The sequence below is a fragment of the Carcharhinus amblyrhynchos genome, chromosome 7 (assembly GCF_965287045.1).
Source record: "Carcharhinus amblyrhynchos chromosome 7, sCarAmb.v2.hapA, whole genome shotgun sequence".
In the NCBI taxonomy this organism is placed as follows: domain Eukaryota; kingdom Metazoa; phylum Chordata; class Chondrichthyes; order Carcharhiniformes; family Carcharhinidae; genus Carcharhinus; species Carcharhinus amblyrhynchos.
Window position 1 is genome coordinate 86,998,428 of NC_137330.1, and position 23,469 is coordinate 87,021,896.

The 23,469-nt window shown below is 43.7% G+C and overlaps 1 protein-coding gene across 4 annotated transcripts in view; it reads left to right on the forward strand.

The window, feature by feature from the left end:
- The window catches only part of ahi1 (Abelson helper integration site 1), a 243,862-nt gene that overhangs the window by 65,382 nt on the left and 155,011 nt on the right, over positions 1 to 23,469 (forward strand). For all 4 annotated transcript variants that reach the window (XM_080192718.1, XM_080192720.1, XM_080192721.1 and 1 more), the window contains exons 13-14: positions 2,137 to 2,366; positions 22,357 to 22,463. In XM_080192718.1, coding sequence (XP_080048844.1) covers positions 2,137 to 2,366; positions 22,357 to 22,463 — 337 coding nt within the window. The remainder of the gene's footprint in view (positions 1 to 2,136; positions 2,367 to 22,356; positions 22,464 to 23,469) is intronic.

The following is a 23,469-nucleotide window of genomic DNA, read 5'->3' on the forward strand; positions in this document are numbered from 1 at the left end:
TCTTCTGATAAGAGTGGAATAATTTTCATTGAAAGCATACTAATTGCAATGTTTTGCCCTTGCCAACTTTACTGCCCTTCTTATACTTGAAATCATTAACATCATTCCTGCCTACAATAAATACCATTGATGTTGGTCACCCTTCGGCATCGCATCCATGTAGTAATCAAGTTTTTGATAGACCATAAAGAACTTAGGTTTGCTCTTTGCATGAACTTGCTGAGTGTGGTTAAACCAGACTTTATCTTGGGAATCCAAATTATTCTCAAGTCCTGTGATTTTCTTTTCCCAGTACTGAATTTTACTGTGCTTCCAGTAATCCAGCATAGAGCATGTTCCTGATAATCTTGAAATCGAACTGGCACAAAAAAGAGAACTTTTCTATGTCAGGAGTCACGCTTCAGGAGTAAGATGCTTAAAAGCAATGTTTAAATTGGCAGTCTGAAACATTTTTTCCCCAAGTCTCCTGGATATTGAAAGGCAACCCTGTTTAGTTTTGATATTGACTCATGGTTTTCAAACCAGAAAATCAAGTTTCTAAAGGTAAGTGCTATCTCAAGTTAAGTTTGGTGAAATTGAGGTTGATTTAGAGATTTTGTAACAGTTTTTGCATGATTTTGACTTGCAGCCAATTTCAATTTAACCAAGTGGTGATAGCACTTCTTTCCACCAAAAGCTGGTTGCACTGATCTTCACTGTTTCCAGAAGTTTGCTTTGTGCCAGTGTTTCAATGTCATTAAAAAAACAAAACTTAAAAAAAAAGTGATGCATACAAGGTATCATGAAGTTGTATGAAATGTGAAAGGACATATCTGATCTAAGTCAAACAAAGAAAAATGCAGTTTTGTTTGTTCAGAACTGACAAAAGACCTGTCCAAGGAGCCATAATCAGACCTTTGCTGTTGACCATGATTCTCAGCAGAAGCCCTGAATAAATGCCTGAAATTAATTTTGGTGCTGTGAATTGTCACAACAGACATAGTATTAATTGACGTAATTGTGAATAAATATTTATGAACAAACATAATTCATCACTGAGGAAGTTAATATTATTCTGGCTTTTTCTAACTGTGACATAATATTTTAGGTACTTTTTAATTAGTAGGTATCTACTATTGTACTTGGCATAGTCACACCATGCTTTCAAATGTAACTGGCTGTAAACAGAAATTTGATTAAGTAAAAGTTTAATACATCCAATTTTCAGCAATTCAAGTATTCAGTTGGCTCAATGCAACGCATTGCATGATATAGAACTGAGTCTTTCAGACCAGTTGGTCTCAGTCCTGATATTTGTCTATTCTGACCTAGCTTGTCACAGGAGTGACATCAGAGAATTGCAGTCCATCCTGGCATTTGCTGGTGAAAAGATGTATCTAAATCAGCATGGTCAGAGCCTGTAATCAATGTTTAGCAATTCCAGCTGGGAATGAGTGTGTCTAGATGCCGAGTGATGAGGCCAGGACATGATGTGCCCATCTCAGTCCTCTCTGATCAAGCAGCCTGTTTTTATTCATTGCCTGGCTCATGTGCACTTGGATGAGGTATTGTTGAGTTACCATGTTTGTGGCATGTTACTGTAATGAGTGCGTTTTCCGTTAGCCTTGCCATTAGGATATAAAGAGTTAAATTCACCATGTTTCCCGTTCCTAATCACTATCCGTTGTGCTTGTATGTGTTTGTGCCTTATGTGACAATATTGAACCATGACAATTGAGACAGTAAACATGTCTTTAAGAAGTGTTTTACTTAACATTATTTGAGTGGTGCTGTTATTTAATGCTCTGTCATCTCGTTCTTTGAATAAATAATTTAGGATAATTAGTTACTACGGAGATCAGCTCGGACAGTTCCTGTAGAGTTTCTAAGATTGGAATTTGAAGTGTGTGGCAATAACTGGTTGATATTGTTGATGCAAGCTCATTACTGTGGAGGTAGTTACAGAAAACTCCTGTGCCAATAGTTCTGCAAAATATTTCAGTTTGTGTGTATTTATGCAATTGTAAAATTTGTCCAATTACTAAATGTTGTTCTGTAATATGAGCATTCGAAGCACTGGATGCCCATGGATTCTATTAGGTAAGTTGTTTTAGAAGAAGCTAAACAAACTTTAGTGTGATGTGTTTACTGTTTCAGGGTTTGGAATACAAAGAACTATCAGAGCCCAGCTGAAAAGATCCTTCCACATCCTTCATTTATTTATACTGCAAAATATCATCCATTTGTGCAGTATCTTGTAGTAACAGGAGGCTATGATGCTATAATCCGTGTCTGGGATATAAATGTGAATGAAGGAAATGGTCAATTACTGCAGGAATTTGATGGGCACAGGAGCTTCATTAACGTACTTTGTTTTGATGCTGAAGGTTAGTTTAGTAATTACTACATTCTGTTTGTATAAACAAGAAAAAAAGTAAGCATCTGACTTGTCATATGGCTTTACTAAAAGTTATGAGGCATGGCTCTTACCATTATTCTGAATGTCTTATGTTTTATATCTAGTATATATTAAAAATAATGAAAGGGTTGCGAAATTAAATTTCAAAATGCATTGAAAGCTGTTATAGAACATTACAGCGCAGAACAGGCCCTTCGGCCCACGATGTTGCGCCGACCAGTTAAAAAAAAATGACCCTCTAACCTAAACCAATCCCTTTTCATCCATAAACCTATCCACGGATCTCTTAAATGCCCCCAAACTAGGCGCATTTACAACTGCAGCAGGCAGGGCATTCCAATCCCTCACCACCCTCTGGGTAAAGAACCTACCCCTGACATCCGTCCTATAACTACCCCCCCTTAATTTAAAGCCATGCCCCCTCGTGCTAGCTTTTTCCATCCGAGGAAAAAGGCTATCACTGTCCGCCCTATCTAAACCTCTAATCATCTTATATGTTTCAATAAGATCCCCTCTTAGCCGCCTTCTTTCTAGCAAAAACAACCCCAAATCCCTCAGTCTCTCCTCATAGGACCTCCCCTCCATACCAGGCAACATCTTGGTAAACCTCCTCTGCACCCTCTCCAAAGCCTCCACATCCTTCCTATAATGTGGGGACCAGAACTGCACACAATACTCCAAGTGCGGCCGCACCAGAGTTGTGTACAGTTGCAACATGACGCTGCGACTCCTAAATTCAATCCCCCTACCGATAAAAGCCAAGACACCGTATGCCTTCTTAACAACCTTATCTACTTGATTCCCAACTTTCAGGGATCTATGTACACATACACCTAGATCCCTCTGTTCATCCACACTATTCAGAGTCCTCCCGTTAGCCCTATACTCGACACATCTGTTATTCCTACCAAAGTGAATTACCTCACACTTCTCCGCATTAAACTCCATCCGCCACCTCTCGGCCCAGCTCTGCAACCTGCCTAAGTCTCCCTGCAAACTATGACACCCTTCCTCACAACCTACCACACCACCGACTTTGGTGTCATCAGCAAATTTACTAATCCACCCAACTATACCCTCATCCAGATCATTAATAAAAACTACAAACAGCAGTGGCCCCAAAACAGATCCCTGAGGCACACCACTCGTAACTGAACTCCATGACGAATATTTACCATCAACCACCACCCTCTGTCTCCTATCTGCTAGCCAATTCCTGATCCAATTTCCTAGATTACCTTCAATCCCTTACATCTGCATTTTCTGCAGAAGCCTACCATGGTGAACCTTATCAAACGCCTTACTAAAATCCATATATACCACATCAACTGCCTTACCCCCGTCCACCTCTTTGGTTACTTTCTCAAAAAACTCAATAAGGTTAGTAAGGCACGACCTACCCGCTACAAAACCATGCTGACTATCTCCAATCAATTCATTACTCTCCAAATAACTATAAATCCTATCCCTAATAATTTTTTCTAAAACCTTGCCCACAACAGAAGTGAGACTCACCGGTCTATAATTCCCGGGGAAGTCTCTGTTCCCCTTCTTAAACAATGGGACAACATTCGCTATCCTCCAATCGTCCGGTACTATACCTGAGACCAACGACGACCTGAAGATCAGAGCCAGAGGCTCTGCAATCACCTCTCTTGCCTCCCAGAGAATCCTAGGGCAAATCCCGTCTGGACCAGGGGACTTATCTATTTTCAAACCCTCAAGAATATCCAGCACATCCCCCTTATCAACTGCAATACTGTCTAGTTTACACCCCTGCAACCCAGTGTTCTCCTCAGCTACATTCATGTCCCCCTGCGTGAACACTGAAGAGAAATATTGGTTCAATGCCTCTCCAATCTCTTCCGGTTCCACACACAACTTCCCTCTGCTGTCTGTAACTGGCCCTAATCTTGCCCTAACCAACCTTCTGTTCTTAACATACCTATAGAACGCCTTAGGATTCTCCTTAATCCTATCAGCCAAAGTCTTTTCATGTCCTCTTTTAGCCCTTCTTAACTCACTCTTCAACTCCCTCCTAGCCAATCTATAGCTTTCTAGTGCACTACCTGAGCCCTCAAGTCTCATCCGAACATAAGCCTCCTTTTTCTTTTTGACCAACGAATCAACTTTTTTAGTGCACCACGGTTCCCTAGCTCTACCAATTCCTCCTTGCCTGACAGGGACATACCTATCAAGGACAGGTATGTCAGGCATTGTCTATAGTACCCATTAAAATTGTATCAGCAATTAATTGCCGTTATGCTTGTAGATGGTGTTCTGCTCAAGTCTTCGGTCTCTATTTAGCCTTTGAACTAATTGTGACAGGTTACCCACCAGTGGATGCCTTAAATTGATGTTGGCAGAATAGGACCAGCAACTGCTTGCACAAATGAGAAACATCCAAAAGTATTGCAGCATTAAATTGTTTTGCCTCGGGTGAATGTTATGGTACGTTACAAAGGCTTATGATTCTCAAAATGCGGAAGGATCATCTTTCAGGCTTTTTTTTCCTGGTGCCTCTATGCCATTGTTTTTGACTTATTTAATGCTTTGCAAGTTAGTATAGGTAACTCCCTTCTATTACTCCATAACACCATGGCTGTATTTTCAGCTGCTTCACTGTGATGACCTGCATTTTGTGTGTTGACTCCTTCCTCATTTTGTAACTTTGAGCTTAATGTTTTCAGTGAACCCTGTAAAATTAATGCCCTTGCAGCCTGTCACCGGACATGTTCCACTCCCCTGCTCCATAATATATTGGCCTAGAAGCTGGAACTTCCAATGTTCCTGCAAAGTCCTTGCTAACCATCCCCAAAATTGTTCAGCAGTTCAAAAATGATAAATCAACTGTAAGTACAGAAATCTTGATTCAAGACCACTCTGCCTTTTGCCTCTCGCTTCACCATGCACCCTGACCCAAAAGAGTCATTGGGCTTCTCCAAAAACTCCTTCCTCAACACTGAGAATCTTCTTTAGGACTTGCTTTCTACTTAATTCTCTCCTGTTGCAAATTGTACAAGCTTTGCAAGCACCCTTCTATTCCTGGTGTCAGTGTTAAGAGCGTGCAATCCATCGGAGCAAATACTCATAAGAATGAAGAATAGTACAGTGCAGAAGGAGATCGTTTCCTTCTGGTGGCCCTAGCATTGAACCCAGGAGAATTCCACTGTGCTCTCTTGTCAGTCTGAGAAACAGCAGTTCATCACAACTGTTTTTTATATATTTGCCAATTTTCTATCCATGCGGCCCACCCTTTGAACATCCCAGTAAGCCCCACTAATCCACTTTTGAGGCTGCCTCGCTAAATATTTTTAAGAAGCGGGTTGATGGGTTCTTGATAAGAGAGGGGATTAAGGGTTATGGGGAGAGGGCGGGAAAGTGGAACTGAGCCACGACAGATCAGCCATGATCTTATTGAATGGCGGGGCAGGCTCGAAGGGCTAGATGGCCTACTCCTGCTCCTATTTCTTATGTTCTTATGTTCTTATGACCTGCAATTATTTATCCTTGATTTATTTATCAAATTCTCTTTTGAAATAACGATTGAATCTATATTCATTATCTTATCAAGCAGTGCACTTAAAATCCTAACCACTGCTTGAATAGGAAAAGTCTTTCCTCTTGTCATCTCATGGTTATTTTTGCCACTCACCTTTAAATCTGCAACGTCTGGTTATTGATACTTCAGCCATTTCGTTGTGCTAAATGGCTGAAAATTTAGCTGTTCTAAGAGAACAAACCCAGCTTCCCCAATCTAGTTATATAACTGTAATTTCCTCATTTCTGGAGTCATTCTAGTAAATCTCTTCCATCCCTGTCCAGAACCTTCATGTCCTTCCTAAGAGTGGTGTCCACAAATGAACATCATTTCCAGTTGAGCGAGTATTTCGTATAAACGTAGGATATTTTCCTGGCTTTCGTATTCTGACTTCTATTTGCTTTGTTAACTGCTTTGTAAACCTATTCTGCCATCTTTAAATATTTGTAAGACATCCAAGGTTTCTCTCCTCTTGCATCCTCTATAAAATTGTGCTCTTTATCAAAAATTGTCTTCACAAACTTTGTCAAAATGTATCACTTAATGTTGAATTCTGCATTGAGTTTCATCAATCCAAGTGTCCACCCATTTCACCAAACTGTGTTTTCTTGAATCTATTACTATCTTCTCACTTCTCTATACTTTAAGGTTTTGTGTGGGAGAGATGAAGTTGTGCCCTGTAACAAAGCAGCACTGGTCCTAGTACTGAACCCAGGGGAATTCCACTGTACTGTCCCTTGTCAGTCTGAAAAACAACAGTTCACCACAACTGTTTTCTAAATATTTGTGAGTTTTCTAACCATGCCGCTACTGCCCAACATCCCACAGGCTTCAATTTTGTCAACAAGCCTAATACGTAATACGCATTAATCATCTTTTGAAAGTCCATATATATGTCAATTGCAATGGCCTCATCCATCCACTTCATCATCTTACCAAAAAACTCAGTCAAGCTAATAAATCATGAGTCACTCCTGGCAAATCTCTGCTGGTTCTTCTTTGTTAATCTATGCTTGTCCAAGTGACGGTTCATTTTCTCCCAGATTATCGTTCCTAAAAGCTTCTCCACCACCAGCATTTAACCGACTGGCCTGTAGTAATTTGCCAGGTTTACCCTTCTTTCCTCTTTTTTCAACAGATTTGTATCATATTTGTAATTTTGCAGTCCTTTGTTTCACCCTAGTATCTAAAGAGAATGCCCATTATTCTGCAGCTCCTATTCTTAATTCCCTCAACAACATAGGATACATTTCATTTGCACTAGGAGACCTATCTACTTTTAGTGCTTGCCAGCATTTCTGGGAACTCTTCTTGATCTGTGTTTATCACATCAGACCACCCTTTTTCTCAGTGGGCTCCAGGGTGGCACCAGAACTCTGACGAAGGGTCATCCTGACTCAAAACGTTGGCTCTGTTCTCTCTCCACAGAGGCTGTCAGACCTGTTGAGATTTCCCAGCATTTTCTGTTTTTGTGCCGGCACCAGAACTTGCTGTTCTGGGTTCTTGGGAAACCAGAAAAAACATAGGTGCAAAATATGGCTCCTAAAAGGTTTACCCCGCATCCTTAGAATATGACCACTGGTTCTGGACGACTCCACCACCAGGAACGTCCTGCCTGCATCCTGTTGGGGTGGCATGGTGGCGCTGTGGTTAGCACTGCTGCCTCTCAGCACCAGGGGCCCGAGTTCAATTCCAGCCTCGGGAGACTGTGTGGAGTTTGCACTTTCTCCCCATTTCTGCGTGGTTTCCTCCCACAGTCCAAAGATGTGCGGATTAGGTTGATTGACCATGCTAAATTAACCCTAGTGTCAGGGGATTAGCAGGCTAAATGAGGGTTTATGGGAATAGGATCTGGGTGGGATTTTTGTTCGTTACATACTCGATGGGCCGAATGGCTGCCTTCTGTATTGCAGGAATTCAATGACCTTCCTTGTCTAGTCCTGTTAGAAATTTATAATTTTTATGAGATTCCCCTTCATTCTTCTGAACACCAGTGAATCTAATCCTAACATGCTCAATCTCTCCTCTTACATCAGTCCTGCTATCCCCAGAATCAGTCTGGTAAACCTTCGCTGCACTCCCTCGTAGCAACCTTTCCTCAAACAAGGAGATCAAACCACGTTCAATATTCCAGATGTGGCCTCACTAATCTGTATAACTGTAGCAAGACGTCTTTGCTCCTGTAGTAGAATTTTTCGATATGAAGGCCAACATACCATTTCCCTTCTTTACTGCATGCTGCACCCCCTGCATGCTAACCATCAGCAATTGGTGTTTGAGGATACCGAGATCTTGTTGCACATTCCCCTTCAATTTATAGATGTTCAGATATTAATGTGCCTTCCTGTTTTTGCTACCAAAGTGAATAACCTCACATTTATCAACATTATACTGCATCTGCCATACGTTCACCCACTCACTCAACTTGTCCAAACCACAACTTTGGGCCATTTTCTTCACTCATCTAAATCATTGTTATATATTTTTGTGAACAGCTGGGGTCCTAGCACCGATCTTTATGATCCCCCACTCCTCATCACTGCCTGCCATTTAGAAAAAGACCATTTATTCCTACTCTTTGTTTCCAGGCTGGCAATCAGTTTTCTATCCATCTTAATACATTACCTCCAAATAGCACTAGCATGTGACACTGGTAGTATCTAAGATCTCTACTTTGAGGTCCTACTTTTCAACTTCCTATATTTTACTTTTAGGACCTCATCCCTTTTTAGTTTGCACCAGAGGGGATTGTTTTTGATAAGAGAGGGGATTAAGGGTTATGGGGAGAGGGTGGGAATGTGGAACTGAGCCACGACAGATCAGCCATGATCTTATTGAATGGCGGGGCAGGCTCGAAGGGCTAGATGGCCTACTCCTGCTCCTATTTCTTATGTTCTTATGTTCACCAATGTGTACCATGACCACTGGCTGCTCACTCTTTCCTCTAGAAAGTCTGTAGTTGCTCTGAGGTATCCTCAATCCTCGTACCAGGGAGGCAAAATGCCATCCTGGAGTCTCGTTTGTGGCCGCAGAAACCTCTATCTAGTTCCCTTACAATTAGATTCCTTAAATTATTGCATATTTACTCTTCCCCTATACCACAAAGCCAATCATGATGCAACAAATTTAGCTGTTGCTGCATTCCCCTGAGAGGCCATTCTCCTCAGCAGTATCCAAAGCAGTTATATCCGTTTTGGAGGGGAATGGTCATAGGAAATTCCTGCACTGCCTGCTGGGTCCTTTTGCTCTGCCTAGTGATCATTTATTCCCTTCCTGCCTGTGGAATCTGAGCCTACAGGCTTCCAGGAGCTGCAGTTGCAGACACTTCCTGCTCAAATGCTGGCCTTGGGTACTGGAAATGTTCCCAGCTTCCCATGTAGAACACAAGGAGCACACCACAGCTTGAACATAGAACACTACAGCACAAACAGGCCCTTTGGCTCACAAGTTGCGCCGATCATATCCATACCTACTAGGCCTATCTATAACTCTCAATCCCATTAAATCCCGTGTACTCCTCCAGAAATCTCTTAAAAGACCTTAGTGAGTTTGCCTCTACCACCACCGACGGCAGCCAATTCCACTCACTCACCACCCTCTGAGTGAAAAAGTTACCCCTGACATCTCCTCTGTCCCTGCTCCCCAGCATCTTATACCTGTGCCCTCTTGTAGCAACCATTTCAGCCCTGGGAAATAGCCTCCGAGAATCCACTCTATCTATACCTCTCCACATCTTATAAACCTCTATCAGGTCGCCTCTCATCCTTCATCTTTCCAGGGAGAAAAGGCCGAGCTCCCTCAACCTATCCTCTTAAGGCATGCCACCCAATCCAGGCAACATCCTTGTAAGTCTCCTCTGCACCCTTTCAATGGCTTCCACATCCTTCTTGTAGTGAGGCGACCAGAACTGCGCACAGTACTCCAAGGGGTGTCTGACAAGGGTCTTTTAAAGTTGCAGCATTATCTCCCAACTCCTAAACTCAATCCCTCAATTAATGAAGGCTAGTACACCATACGCCTTCTTGACCACATCCTCCACCTGCGAGTCCGATTTAAGAGTCCTATGGACCTGGACCCCAAGGTCCTTCTGCCCCTCAACACTGCTAAGACTCCTACCCTTGATATTGTACTCCTTCATCCCATTGGACCTGCCAAAATGGACCACTACACATTTATTCGCATTGAAGTCCATCTGTCACTTCTCCGCCCAGTCTTGCGTCCTATCTGGTGTTAGCAATTCTCGAGAGTATGAAAATAGATAAGTCCTCTGGGCCAGATGGGATTTACCCTAGGATTCTCTGGGAGGCTAGGGAGGAGATTGCAGAGCCTTTGGCTTTGATCTTCATGTCGTCCTTGGCTACAGGTATACTGGAAGACTGGAGGATAGCAAATGTTGTCCCCTTGTTCAAGAAGGGGAGTAGAGACCATCCTGGGAATTATAGACCGGTGAGCCTTATTTCTGTTGTGGGCAAAGTTTTGGAAAGAATTATGAGGGATAGGATTTATGATCATCTAGAGGGAAATAAATTGATTAGGGATAGCCAACTCGGTTTTGTCATGCCTTATAAACCTTATCGAGTTTTTTGAAAAGGTGACCAAAGAGGTGGATAAGGGTAAGGCAGTTGACGTGGTGTATATGGATTTTAGCAAAGCTTTTGATAAGATTCCCCATGGTAGGCTACTGCAGAAAATGCAGATGCATGGGATTGAGGGTGATTTAGCAGTTTAGATCAGGAATTGGCTAGCTGATAGAAGACAGAGGGTGGTGGTTGATGGGAAATAGTCAACCTGGAGTTCAGTTACAAGTGGTGTACCTCAAGGATCTGTTTTGGGGCCACTGCCGTTTGTCATTTTTATAAATGACCTAGTTGAGGGTGTAGAAGGATGGATTAGTAAATTTGCTTGACGACACCAAAGTCAGAGGAGTTGTAGACAGTGAGGATGGATGTTGCCGTTTGCAGAGGGACATAGATAAGCTGCAGAGCTGGGCTGAGAGGTGGCAAATGGAGTTTAATATGGAAAAGTGTGAGGTGATTCACTTTGGTAAGAGTAACAGGGGTACAGAATATAGGGCTAATGGAAAGACTATTAGTAGTGTTGACGAGCAGAGAGATCTCTGGATACGTGTGTAGCTCCCTGAAAGTTGGCCCTCAGGTTGATAAGGTGGTTAAGGCGGCATACGGTGTGTTAGCTTTTATTGGTAGAGGGATTGAATTTCGGAGCCGTGAGGTCATGTTACAACTGTACAAAACTCTGGTGCGGCCGCACTTGGAGTATTGCATACAGTTCTGGTTGCCGCGTTATAAGAAAGATGTGAAGGCATTGGAAAGGGTGCAGAGGAGATTTACCAGGATGTTGCCTGGTATGGTGGGAAGGTCTTATGAGGAAAGGCTGAGGGACTTGAGGTTATTTTCATTAGAGAGAAGGAGGTTACGAGGTGACCTAATTGAGTCATACAAGATGATCAAAGGATTGGATAGGGTGGACAGTGAGAGCCTTTTTCCTCGGATGGTGATGGCTAACACGAGGGGACATAGCTTTAAATTAAGGGGTGGTAGTTATAGGACAGATGTCAGAGGTAGGTTCTTTACTCAGAGGGTAGTAAGGGCATGGAATGCCCTGCCTGCAGCAGTTGTGAACTCGCCAACTTTAAGGGCATTCAAATGGTCAGTGGATAGGCATATGGATAACATTGGAATAGTTTAGGTTAGAGGGTCATTAGATTGGTTCCACTGGTCGGCGCAACACCGAGGGCCGATGGGCCTGTACTGCGCTGTAATGTTCTATGTTCTATCTATGTCTCCCTGCAACTTCTGACATCCCTCCAGACTATCCACAACACCACCAACCTTCTTGTCGGCGAACTTACGAACCCATCCCTCCACTTCCTCATCCAGGTCATTTATGAAAATGACAAACAGCAAGGGTCCTAGAACAGATCCCTGGGGCACTCCACTGGTGACCGACCTCCATGCAGAAAAAGACCCATCCACAACCACTCTGTGTTCTGCAGGCAAGCCAGTTCTGGATCCACAAGGCAACCGCCCCTTGGATCCCATGCCTTCTCACCTTCTCAAGAAGTCTTGCATGGGGGACCTTATCAAACTCCTTGCTGAAGTCCATGTAAACCACATCCACCGCTCTTCCTTTGTCAATGTGTTCAGTCACATTTTCAAAGAACTCAGCTAGGCTCGTGAGGCGCGACCTGCCCTTGACAAAGCTGTGCTGACTATTTCTGATCATACTAAACTTCTCTAAATGTTCATAAATTTTGTCCCTCAGAATCCTGTCCATCAGCTTGCCACCCACTGAGGTCAGACTCACCAGTCGGTAATTTCCCGGGCTATCCATGTTCCCTTTCTTGAAATTGGAAACCACATCCGCAATCCTCCAGAACCTCTCCCATCCCCATCGACGATGCAAAGATCATCGCCAGGGGCTCTGCAATCTCTTCCCTCATGTCCCAAAGTAACCTGGGGTACTTCCCATCTGGTTTGAGCTGTTCTACCATGATGTACCTCTTTAAGTTAAACCTTGAAAGGTTTATTGCACGATATCAATAAATCCAGGGCCCTTCTTCACTGGTCCTCCTTACTACAGAATGTAGCCCTTAGAAAATATAAACTATTAAAGAACTTACAAAGGTGATAAAAGTAGTAAAAACTTATCCGAATTTAACTATTTACCAATCAACTCTCCCTTAGCGCCTCTACTAACGCAGCAAAGTAAGACCACTCTCTGAAGATTAAAACATTTGTTAGCCAGTAAAGAAACTGCTCTCAGTGCAAATTCCCAAAAAACACACAGCCTGTGCCTCATTCATGATGCCCTACTGTTTGCTAGAGCCTTGGCAGTGGCCAGTTGAATGATGGTAAGCACCATCTGTTCTTTTGTGTTCAGGACACATGCCTGTGCCCTGCAGGTAAGTCCTGCTGTTTCCAGTTATGCACCACCTTGTCCTACAGGGGAGAAGGAAATATGTCCGTGTGCAATCTGCTTGGATAATGTGGCTGTTGTATTTAAATAGCTGGCAACAAACATAAACTGTGAAATGTGGTTAGGAGGCTTGCAACCTGAGCCAAGTATGTGTGGATGCATTGCAATCATGAATTTTAGTTAAATCTGTTGATAGAGATTGTTGGCAGATGAGTGATGCTGTAGTGCATTGAATAATATTTATGCAGTGAATATGGGATATGGCACTTGAAAAATTCACTGACATTTACCACTCCTGAGATTATTGAACATTTTGTGGCAACAAGATCCCTGGATCTTGACACTGCCATTAACTACCACATTGTCTATTTCCCTGCCTTCTGAACATTTGTTATGAGAACCTGGTGACCTCCTGTGGAAATGGCACTTCTCACCTCCTTTGCACCTGCTCTGCCAGTGCCTCCAGTGCAGCATTAGAGCCTTGGAGCACACGCTTTCTCTTGTGCTATTATTGAGTTTTTTCCATGTTACAGTGACATGTGCAAAGAATTCCACTACCTGCTCAATCCAAGATGCAACTTCTCTAAGAGGTGCAGCCTAGTTTTAAGTATTGCAGGCTACTTCCAAAGGTGCTTGTTTCCTATCAGTTTGTATGGTGTGAAGCCACTAAACTACTTATTTTTCTTCCAGCTTCATAGAACCGTTAAACAGCAGAAACCAGCTTTGAGACTATACAAATGGCTTTGAAAGTTATCTTAATTTATGAAATTGCAACATTTCTAGACACTAAAACCACATTCAATTCAGGCTTTTACGTGGTTGATAAATTGCTGCTAAAAAGAAAACCAAGGTTTCAGAAGCCTTGTAACAGCTAAGGTCTGTTAGATGTGTAATCTATCTGTGAAGCATAGCTAAGAGAAAAACAAAATTCATAGTTGGAAAAAAAACAAGAAAGAAACATTGCTGGATAACAATATACCCAAGGCAGACCCTTAAGATGAGCCAAAGAATTGGTTTTTCACGATATTCCACCATTGATGCTGCTCCACTAATTCTGGTGAGTGTGGCGTTTTTTATTAAACTTCTTTGTTAAGATTTTTGTTAATATTTGATGTCTAATGTGCTACTGTTAAAGTACATACAAGTGTTAGTCCTTCTGTAATAATTCAACAGTTCTACTTAACATTCACAATTCTGATATATGCGTTCTTCAAAGTCAATTAAAGTAAATTTTGTCCTCATGCCTTCATAGGTGACTATCATGTCTTCAGGATCGACACAACAGGAAGCCATGATGTAACATAGGAGCTCATCAGGCACAGTTATGGCTGAATATGAATTTCAATGTCAACTAAACAGATCTTCAAGTATCTTTATTAGGAGAAAGAAAAATATAGTGGGTGCTGAAAGTCTTAAACAGGAACATCAATTACTGCAAAAACTGAACAGGTTCAGCGGCATCTGTGGGGAGAGAAGCAGCATTAACACTTAAAGTTGAATGTGACTTTTCTTCTGAATTCAGTGTTAACTCTGTTTCTCTCTCCACAGATGCTGCAAGACCAGCTGAGTTTTTTCAACACCTTCTGTTTTTACACCAATGGTAACTTCCCTACTTTTATTCTAAATACTCCATCGGTATTTTTCATCCATCTAAGAGGGCAAACTGGGTCTTTGGCTGGTGTGTCGACCTTGGATTTTGTTTGGTTGAGTTGCACTCACGCACACATCCTTCTGACTCAGATGAACATGCTATCTACTGAGTCACAGCAGATACAGAGGGGGCAGGCGATCTCCTCGTCGATATCCTCCAATATAGAAAAGTAGGACCTGACAACTGAAAGTTTGTAGCTGTCCTTTTCATCATCTCTATCCCAATCATGCTGGCATCTGCTAATATTCAACCCTGCATGTTGGAAACTTGTGGGCTGGAATTTTATTGCCTCACCTGAACCCAGAATCGGGGCAGGAGAAGCTCTCAGAACAGAATTCTCCATTGGCCTCAGAAACTTGTGGGCCGGAATTTTATTGCCTTGCCTGCCCCGCAGTCGGGAGAGGAGAGGCTCTCAAAACAGAATTACAGAATTCTCCAATGGCCTCAGATGAGATTTTATGAGCCTTACCCAAGCAAGGTCGTAAAATACCGGCTGTGGAAGCTATCTGGTGTGGATCCAATCCATGGGATATGTCATAGGAATTACTGCAGCGGATCACCAATCCCTGTGCTCAATGACCTACATACATGAGCTCCTAACCTGGCAACACCTTGATTTTAAAATTCTCATCAGTGTTTTCAAATCCTCTATGGCCTATTTCTATAACCTCTTTCATCTCACAACCCTTTGAAATCTCTCTGCTTCTCTAATTCTGATCTCTTGCACTTTCTCAACTTTAATCCCTCTACTCATTGTTCTCCGGAGCATTGAACCTGGTGGCTGTGGCTGTGGTGAGTGACTGATTTGAATTAAAAACCGCTTTTTTCCTCTACTTCCGGTTCTCGGGGCTTGTTAGAGTGTAGTTTACTTCCGTACCGGAAGTTAGGCCAGGGGATTGTCGTTAAGGGGGAGCGGGGGGTATAAAAAAGGGGTAGCAGCATAGAGCGGGCAGCGGAGTGAGTGGGAACTGAGTGAGAAGGGCTTTGGCTTGCTGGGCTTAGGCGAGTGCAGGCTTAGAGAAGGTGAGTGACAGATTTTTACCTTTGGGCACTTACAGGAGGTTGGGACATGGTAGGGAATATAGGGAGGAATGTAAGTTGCGTCCGGTGCCACATGTGGGAGTTCCTGGTGGTGTCACGTGTCCCCAAGGTCCACATCTGCAGTAAATGTTTAGAACTGCAGCGATTGAGGGCCCGGGTCAGGCAACTCGAGGGGCGGCTGGAAGATGCATTTCTAGTCAGGGAGAACGAGGAGATAATGGCTGGGAACCATGAGCAGGAGGAGGTCTCAAGGGCTGAAGAGAAGGGAGGATGGACGACTGTTAGGAGGGGAAAGAGGAAGAAGAAGAGTAGTCAGGGTCCCCCGGCCTCCTCGGAGGCCCCCCAAGGTTCGTCGGCAGGGGCACAGAAAAATAGGAAGGAAGGGGAGACTGACTTAGAGGGACGGAAGGGGGCTGGTAAGGTGATAGTGGTAGGGGATGGGAGGGTCCGAGGGATTGATAGGAGGTTCTGTGGGCAGGGGCGCGACTCCAGGATGGTGGTCTGCCTCCCTGGAGCAGGGGTAAAGGATATAATGGAAAGGGTAGAGGGAATTTTGAAAGGGGAGGGGACCCAGGCAGAGGTCATAGTACACGTAGGGGAGGGGGACATAGGAAGGAGGAGTAGGGGAGAGGTCCGTAGGCAATTTAGGGAGTTGGGGGCCAAACTAAAGAGCAGGACCTCCAGGGTGGCACTGTCTGGGTTGCTGCCCAGTACGAGCAGGGCTAAGAATGACGAGATCATGCAATTGAATGCATGGTTGAGGGACTGGTGTAGGGTAGAGGGGTTTACTTTTGTGGATCACTGGGAGGTGTTTAGGAGAGAAAGGCAATTGTACAGGAGGGGTGGGGAGGATTTGAACGGGAGGGGGACTAGTGTCTTAGCGGGGAGGTTAGCTGGGGTGTTCAGGAATGATTTAAACTAATAGGGAGGGGGGGTGGGGAGGTGGCTGGGGGAGAGTCGGGTGAAAGGAAAATTATAAGGGAGAAGGTGGTTCCGAGGGACACTTGTGGGTTGAACTGTGTCTGTTTCAATGCTAGGAGTGTGGCAGGGAAAACGGATGAGCTTAGAGCCTTGATGTTTGTGAGGCAGTTAGATGTGGTGGCTGTAACGGAGACGTGGTTACGGGAAGGGCAGGACTGGCAGCTGAATGTTCCTGGGTACAAGTGTTTTAGGTGTGACAGAGGAGGGTTGAAGAGAGGTGGTGGGGTGGCACTGTTAGTCAAGGAAAACATCACAGTAGTGCAGAGGGAGGACGATATGGAAGAGATAGGGATTGAGTCAGTGTGGGTGGAGTTGAGGAATAAAAAGGGAGAGATCACATTGCTAGGGGTGTACTATAGGCCACCCAACAGCCCAAAGTCAGTGGAGGAAGGCATTTGCGGGGCATTTTGGACAGGTGCAGGAAGAATAGAGTGGTTGTAGTGGGTGATTTTAATTTTCCCGGAGTGAATTGGAGGGGGCCTAGAGCTGGGGGTACGGAGGGAGAGGAGTTTGTGAAATGTGTTATGGAAGGGTCGCTAGAACAGTATGTAACTAGCCCGACTAGGGGAGGGGCTATACTGGATTTAGTGTTGGGAAACGAGCCGGGGCAGGTGGGTTAGGTAGAGGTAGGCGAACATGTGGCGAACAGTGACCACAAGTCCGTCTACTTTAGGATAAAAATGGAAAGGGACGAGTGCCGTCCGAACGGGAGTGTGCTGAACTGGGGGAAGGAGAGCTATGGCAGGATTAGGAGGGAGCTGCAGCAAACTGATTGGGAGGGACTGTTAGCTGGCAAGTCCACGGTTGGCAAGTGGGAGGCTTTTAGGGACAAAATGAAATGGTTGCAGGGGAGGTATGTTCCGGTTAAGCGAAAGGATGGGAAAGGTAGGATTAGAGAGCCGTGGATTACGGGGGATATTGAAGACTTGGTCAGGAAGAAGAGGGAGGCGTATGTTAGGTCAAAACAAATGGGTACGGAGAGTGCGCTGGAGGAATATAGAGAGAGTAGGAGGGAGCTAAAAAGGGGAATTAGAAGGGCGAAGAGAGGGCATGAGATGGCTTTGGCTGGTAGGATTAAGGAAAATCCAAAGGCATTTTATTCCTATATTAGAGGCAAGAGAGTAGTTAGAGGGAAAATTGGTCCTCTTAGGGACAAGAGTGGAGAGTTGTGTATTGAGTCGGAGGGAATGGGGGAGCTCCTGAATGAATACTTTGCGTCGGTATTCACGAAGGAGAGGGGTTTGGAATCGTGCGGTCTCTTGGAGGGAGCGGAGGTTCAGTTGCAGGATATAGTTATTACGAGAGAGGAAGTGCTAGGGCTTTTAGGTAGCGTAAGGACGGATAAAGCTCCGGGGCCTGATGGTATTTATCCCAGGCTGCTTAGGGAGGCGAAAGATGAAATTGCTGGGCCTCTGGCGCAAATCTTTGTCTCTTCTTTGGACACAGGTGAGGTCCCAGAAGACTGGAGGGTAGCAAATGTGGTCCCGTTGTTCAAAAAAGGTAGTAGGGATAACCCTGGAAATTATAGACCGGTGAGTTTGACGTCGGTGGTAGGGAAGTTAATGGAAAAAATACTTAGGGGTAGGATGTATGAGCATTTGGAGCGTTGCAATCTGATTAGGGATACGCAACATGGCTTTGTTAGAGGGAGGTCTTGCCTTACGAATCTGGTGGAATTCTTTGAGGAGGTGACAAAAACGGTTGACGATGGGAGAGCCGTTGATGTCATCTATATGGATTTCAGTAAGGCGTTTGACAAAGTCCCTCACGGTAGGCTGGTAGAAAAGGTTAAGGCGCATGGGATACGAGGCCAGGTAGCTAGGTGGATTGAGAACTGGCTGGGCAATAGGAGACAGAGGGTAGTTGTGGAGGGGACCTTGTCGGGCTGGAGGCCAGTGACCAGTGGTGTGCCGCAGGGCTCAGTACTGGGACCTCTCCTCTTTGTAGTCTACATAAATGACTTGGAAGAGAGCGTAGGTGGTGTGATCAGCAAGTTTGCAGATGACACCAAGATGGCAGGGTTGGCGGGTACGGAACTGGATTGTCAGGTGATACAACAGGATATAGATAGGTTGGTGCATTGGGCAGATAGGTGGCAGATGGCATTTAATCCTGACAAATGCGAGGTGATGCATTTTGGACGGAATAATGCAGAGAGGAGCTATGTGATAAAAGGTAGGCCGATTAGGAGTATAGACATACAGAGGGACCTGGGAGTGCAGGTTCACAAATCCATGAAGGTTGCGTCACAAGTGGAGAACGTTGTTAGGAAGGCTTATGGGATGTTAGCCTTTATAGGAAGGGGCATAGAGTATAAAAGCTGCCATCTAATGCTTCAGTTGTACAGAACGTTGGTTAGACCGCATTTGGAGTACTGCGTCCAGTTCTGGTCACCTTACTACCGGAAGGACGTGGAGTCTCTGGAAAGGGTGCAGAGGAGGTTTACCAGGATGTTGCCTGGCATGGGGGGACTGGGTTACGAGGAGAGGTTGAAGAAACTGGGACTATTCTCCTTGGAAAGACGGAGATTGAGAGGGGACATGATAGAAGTATATAAGATACTGAAGGGAATAGATAGAGTTAATAGTGAGAGACTGCTCCCTAGACTGGGTACGAACACGAGAGGTCATCATTTAAGGGTGAGGGGGGAGAGGTATAATTTGGATGTGAGAAGAAGGTTCTTTACGCAGAGAGTTGTGGGGGTCTGGAATGCGCTACCGAGTAGGGTGGTGGAGGCAGGAACGTTGGATTCGTTTAAGATGCAGTTAGATAGGCACATGAGTGAAACGAGAATGGAGGGATATGGTAGGGGCTATTAAATAGGGTTAAACCTCGGGAGACACCGGAAAGGCAGGCTGTAAGATTAATATTTTTGTCTTTATTCCACAGGTGGAGGTCCACCTCGTGTCAAACGAGGGGCATGCACACGGCGGGTCATGCGTGGGCTGCTCTTGGAAGTTCCAGGAGTGGCCTAGTACTTCATGTCGGTGTGTGTGCTTGATCCTGGACCAGTAGACGGGTGCCGCAACAGCTCAGTGACTAGCACTGCTGGCTGTGCAGACACATGGATTTGGGCCTGTGTCTGTGGGAGTTTGCGCATTCTCCCTGTGGTTGCGTGGGTTTCCTCCGGGCGCTCCGGTTTCCTCCCACACCCCAAAGATGTGCTCTTAGGCTGATCGGTTTTTACCAAATTGACACTATTTCTTCCCTGAATCTGACTGAGTAGGGTTCCATTCGTAGACATGCAGGGTAGAATAGGTGTAGGATGATGCGGCGGCGCGGGCTCGTTGGGCCGAAGGGCCTGTTTCCCGTGCTGGGTTGTTCTTTGTTCTTTGTTCTTTGTTCTTTGTACTATTGGCAACTTTGCCTTCAATTAGCTAAACTGTGGAATTATTTTCTGAACTTCTTGCCTGTATCTTTCCCCCTTTAAGTTGCTCCTTAAAACTTGCCTCTTTGATCAAGTTATTCTCTTAATATTTCCTTGTGTGGTCTAGTGTCAAATTTTTGTTTGATAATGTTCATCTGAAACATCTTTGAGGTGTTTTGCAATTTTAAACGTGCTCCCTAAATGCAGTGTTGGTGTATAAAAATGCTAATGCATTACTCTTTGCAATGATTATTGTTAATGTTTTAAAGTTTGATTGAGTCCCGCTTCATTTACATTACATTAAATCTAGTTACAATAAAGAATCATTGTTAATTATTGTAAAGCTTTTTCATTTTGTTCAAAATAAAAGGCATGCATCCACTCATTACTCTTTCATATTTCACTTAATATCTTTAGCTTAGCTGTGCAACCTGTATATGTCAGTGTTTCTGGGGTGATTTGTCTTGAGCCATATTTCTTACTGTGCATCCTTTTTCTCATTCACACACCAGTACACAGGTAGAAATGTACTTCTAACAAATAAATTCAAACTATGCCCATGGAGGAAACTGTAGCAATAGCAGATGCCTAATGAGTCTATGATTGATTAATATGGTACCCAATATCTGGCTAAATTTGCATTTGATTCTGTTAGACATAGGAGCAGAATTAGGCCATTTGGCCCATCGAGTTTGCTCTGCCATTCAATCATGGCTGATTTTTCTCACCCTCATCCTTCTGCCTTTTCCCCATAACCCCTGATCCCCTTATTAACCAAGAACCTATCTATCCACATCTTAAAGATACTCAATGACCTGGCATCCACAGCCTTTTGTGGTATAGAGTTCCACAGATTCACTGCTCTGGCTGAAGAAGTTCCTCCTCATCTCTGTTTTAAAGGATCGTCCCTTGAGCCTGAGGTTGTGTCCTCTGGTTCTAGATTTTCCTACTAGTGGAAACATCCTCTCCATGTCCACTCTATCCAGGTCTTGCAGTATCCTGTAAGTTTCAGTAAGATCCCCCGCATCCTTATAAACTCCAATGAGTACAGATATGGAGTCCTCAACCATTCTGCATACAACAAGCTGTTCATTCCAGGAATCATTCTTGTGAACCTCCTGTGGACCCTTTCCAAGGCCAACACATCCTTAGATACGGGGCCCAAAATTGCTCACAATGTCAAAATTGCTCACACTGTGAAAAGCAATTTCCATCCAAGTGAGTATAGGGCTGGAAGATATAGGATGGCATGTCAGCTTCACCTATTCTGATGTCTAGTGGAATTCAGTTGTAGAGAAATTAAAGTGTCACAAATTAGTTCACTCCAATAAAGTTACTGTGAAAATCCCCCAGTTGCTACACTCTGGTGCTGTTCGGGTACATTGAGGGAGAATTTAGCATGGTCAATGCACCTAACCAGCACGTCTTTTGGACTGTGGGAGGAAGTCATTGCATCTAAGGAAACCCACACAGATGTGGGAAGAACATGCAGACTCCATACAGATCCCTGACATTGTGAGGCTGTAGTGCGAGCCACCGTGCAAGGAACAGAGACTGATAATTTGCAAAGCAAGTCTATACATTTAAAAAGGCAACATGTTTGTGATTGAAACCATTAAATAGATGATCAGTGATCCAGAGTGATGGTTTAGCAAGATGTGGACTTTAACTGGAAGAAATAGTTTCACCCAGAATGCATTAAAAAATGCCTTCTGAAACCTCAAGAGTTGTTTACAATATTTTTGTATCATGTGTCATTCAAGGAAATTTGACTTTTTCAAAAGGAACAAAGAAAGAGTTCCAGAAACCCAAAGTAGTAAGGTATAAACGGCACAAACATTACTGCAGCACAACTTGGAAGTTACAACAGGAAGTTCAGCCTGAGAACCAATCCTGACTAAACATTTCACTTCGGTTTTCTCAGAAGGGAAAAGATGGTTAGGTATTTGGCAAAGCGAATCTGTACTCTCGGGTCAAACAGGATGCCACAATTTTGTGTGGTCTGTATCAGTCTGTTCAAATGGCTGAGGAGTTGGTGACAAGTTTGCTGAATTAATAGTGGGGACTGAAAATGAATGTGATCTTCCAGCGTTCAGTTGCTATTTTTGCTGAAAGTCATTTGCCTTAATATTAATGAGTTTGAACTATTGTTGATTCTGAGGTTCATGCTATTAAAGTGTGACTGGGAGTTCAATGCCCAGGAGCCGGAACTAGTCGGTTGCCTTGATACTGCTGTCATTGGTCCATTCTGTGTCCATTTTTAATATACAAGATCTAAAAACGTGAATTATTTTTAAAGCCGCACTTTGTATTTTCTAACAATTTTGTCTTCACTGTTGTACACTGGATTTCAGTAACTAAATTTGTTAGAGCTGTATTAAAAAATGTAACTTACATTGGGTGGTTTCTAAAAGGTATTAAGAGTTTTTTTTATTGAACAGGACTACGTATGTTCTCGGGAGACAATTCAGGACTGATCATTATTTGGAGCACTTTTGTAAATCAGAGTTCACGGGAAAACTTAGTTCAGCAGTGGACTATTACTGAGGTACAGTAACAGGAAATTCAACCGCTCTGCCATTTACATAAGAACATAAGAAATAGGAGCAGGAGTAGGCCATCTAGCCCTTCGAGCCTGCCCCGCCATTCAATAAGATCATGGCTGATCTGTCGCTGCTAAGTTCCACTTTCCCGCCCTCTCCCCATAACCCTTAATCCCCTCTCTTATCAAAAACCCATCAACCCGCGTCTTAAAAATATTTAGCGAGGCAGCCTCCACCACTTCAACGGGCAGAGAATTCCAGAGATTCACCACCCTTTGAGTGAAGAAGTTCCTCCTCAACTCTGTTCTAAACCGCCCCCCTTTTATCTTGAGGCTGTGCCCCCTAGTCCTACTGTCTTTTTTGAGCGGGAAGAGCCTCTCCACCTCTATCCTATCCATCCCATTCATCATCTTATACGTATCTCCCCTCATTCTTCTAAACTCTAACATCTTGCAAGGGTTACAGTGTCTGGATTATAATATCACCTATTCCCAAAGACAATTTTCATGTTCTAATGAGGATGGCATCTTGTAACAATATGCTAATAACCTAAATTAATTAACTTTGACATTTGTAATTTGGTCATACTTTGCAATGCAAAAGCAATCATCAGTTTGCTGGTAAGTGGTAGCTACTTGTGTATTTTGTGGTCTGCATAGTGTAAATCTAATGGAACTAACTTGCTGGAAATCTCAAGTAATTATTTATCTGTATTAAGTAACTACCACAGATCCTGATTGATCATAATGTGTCCCATGATAGTTTAAATCCTCTCTAAAGGCTGATGAACATTAAGTGTCAACGAAGTGTCTATTTAACAAATTGATTGACAACTTCCATTGAAATAGGTCTATTCTGAGGAAAAAATCAAAATGTGTTTCAAAATCTTTGAAAGTTATAACCAACACCTGTCATGCAGGGTTAGTTACTTAGTTAACGATGGCCCGATTTCCCTCGAGTAAGGTGCACAAAGTTGGGAGAATTTTTGGCTCCACTAACCTGACTTTTAAA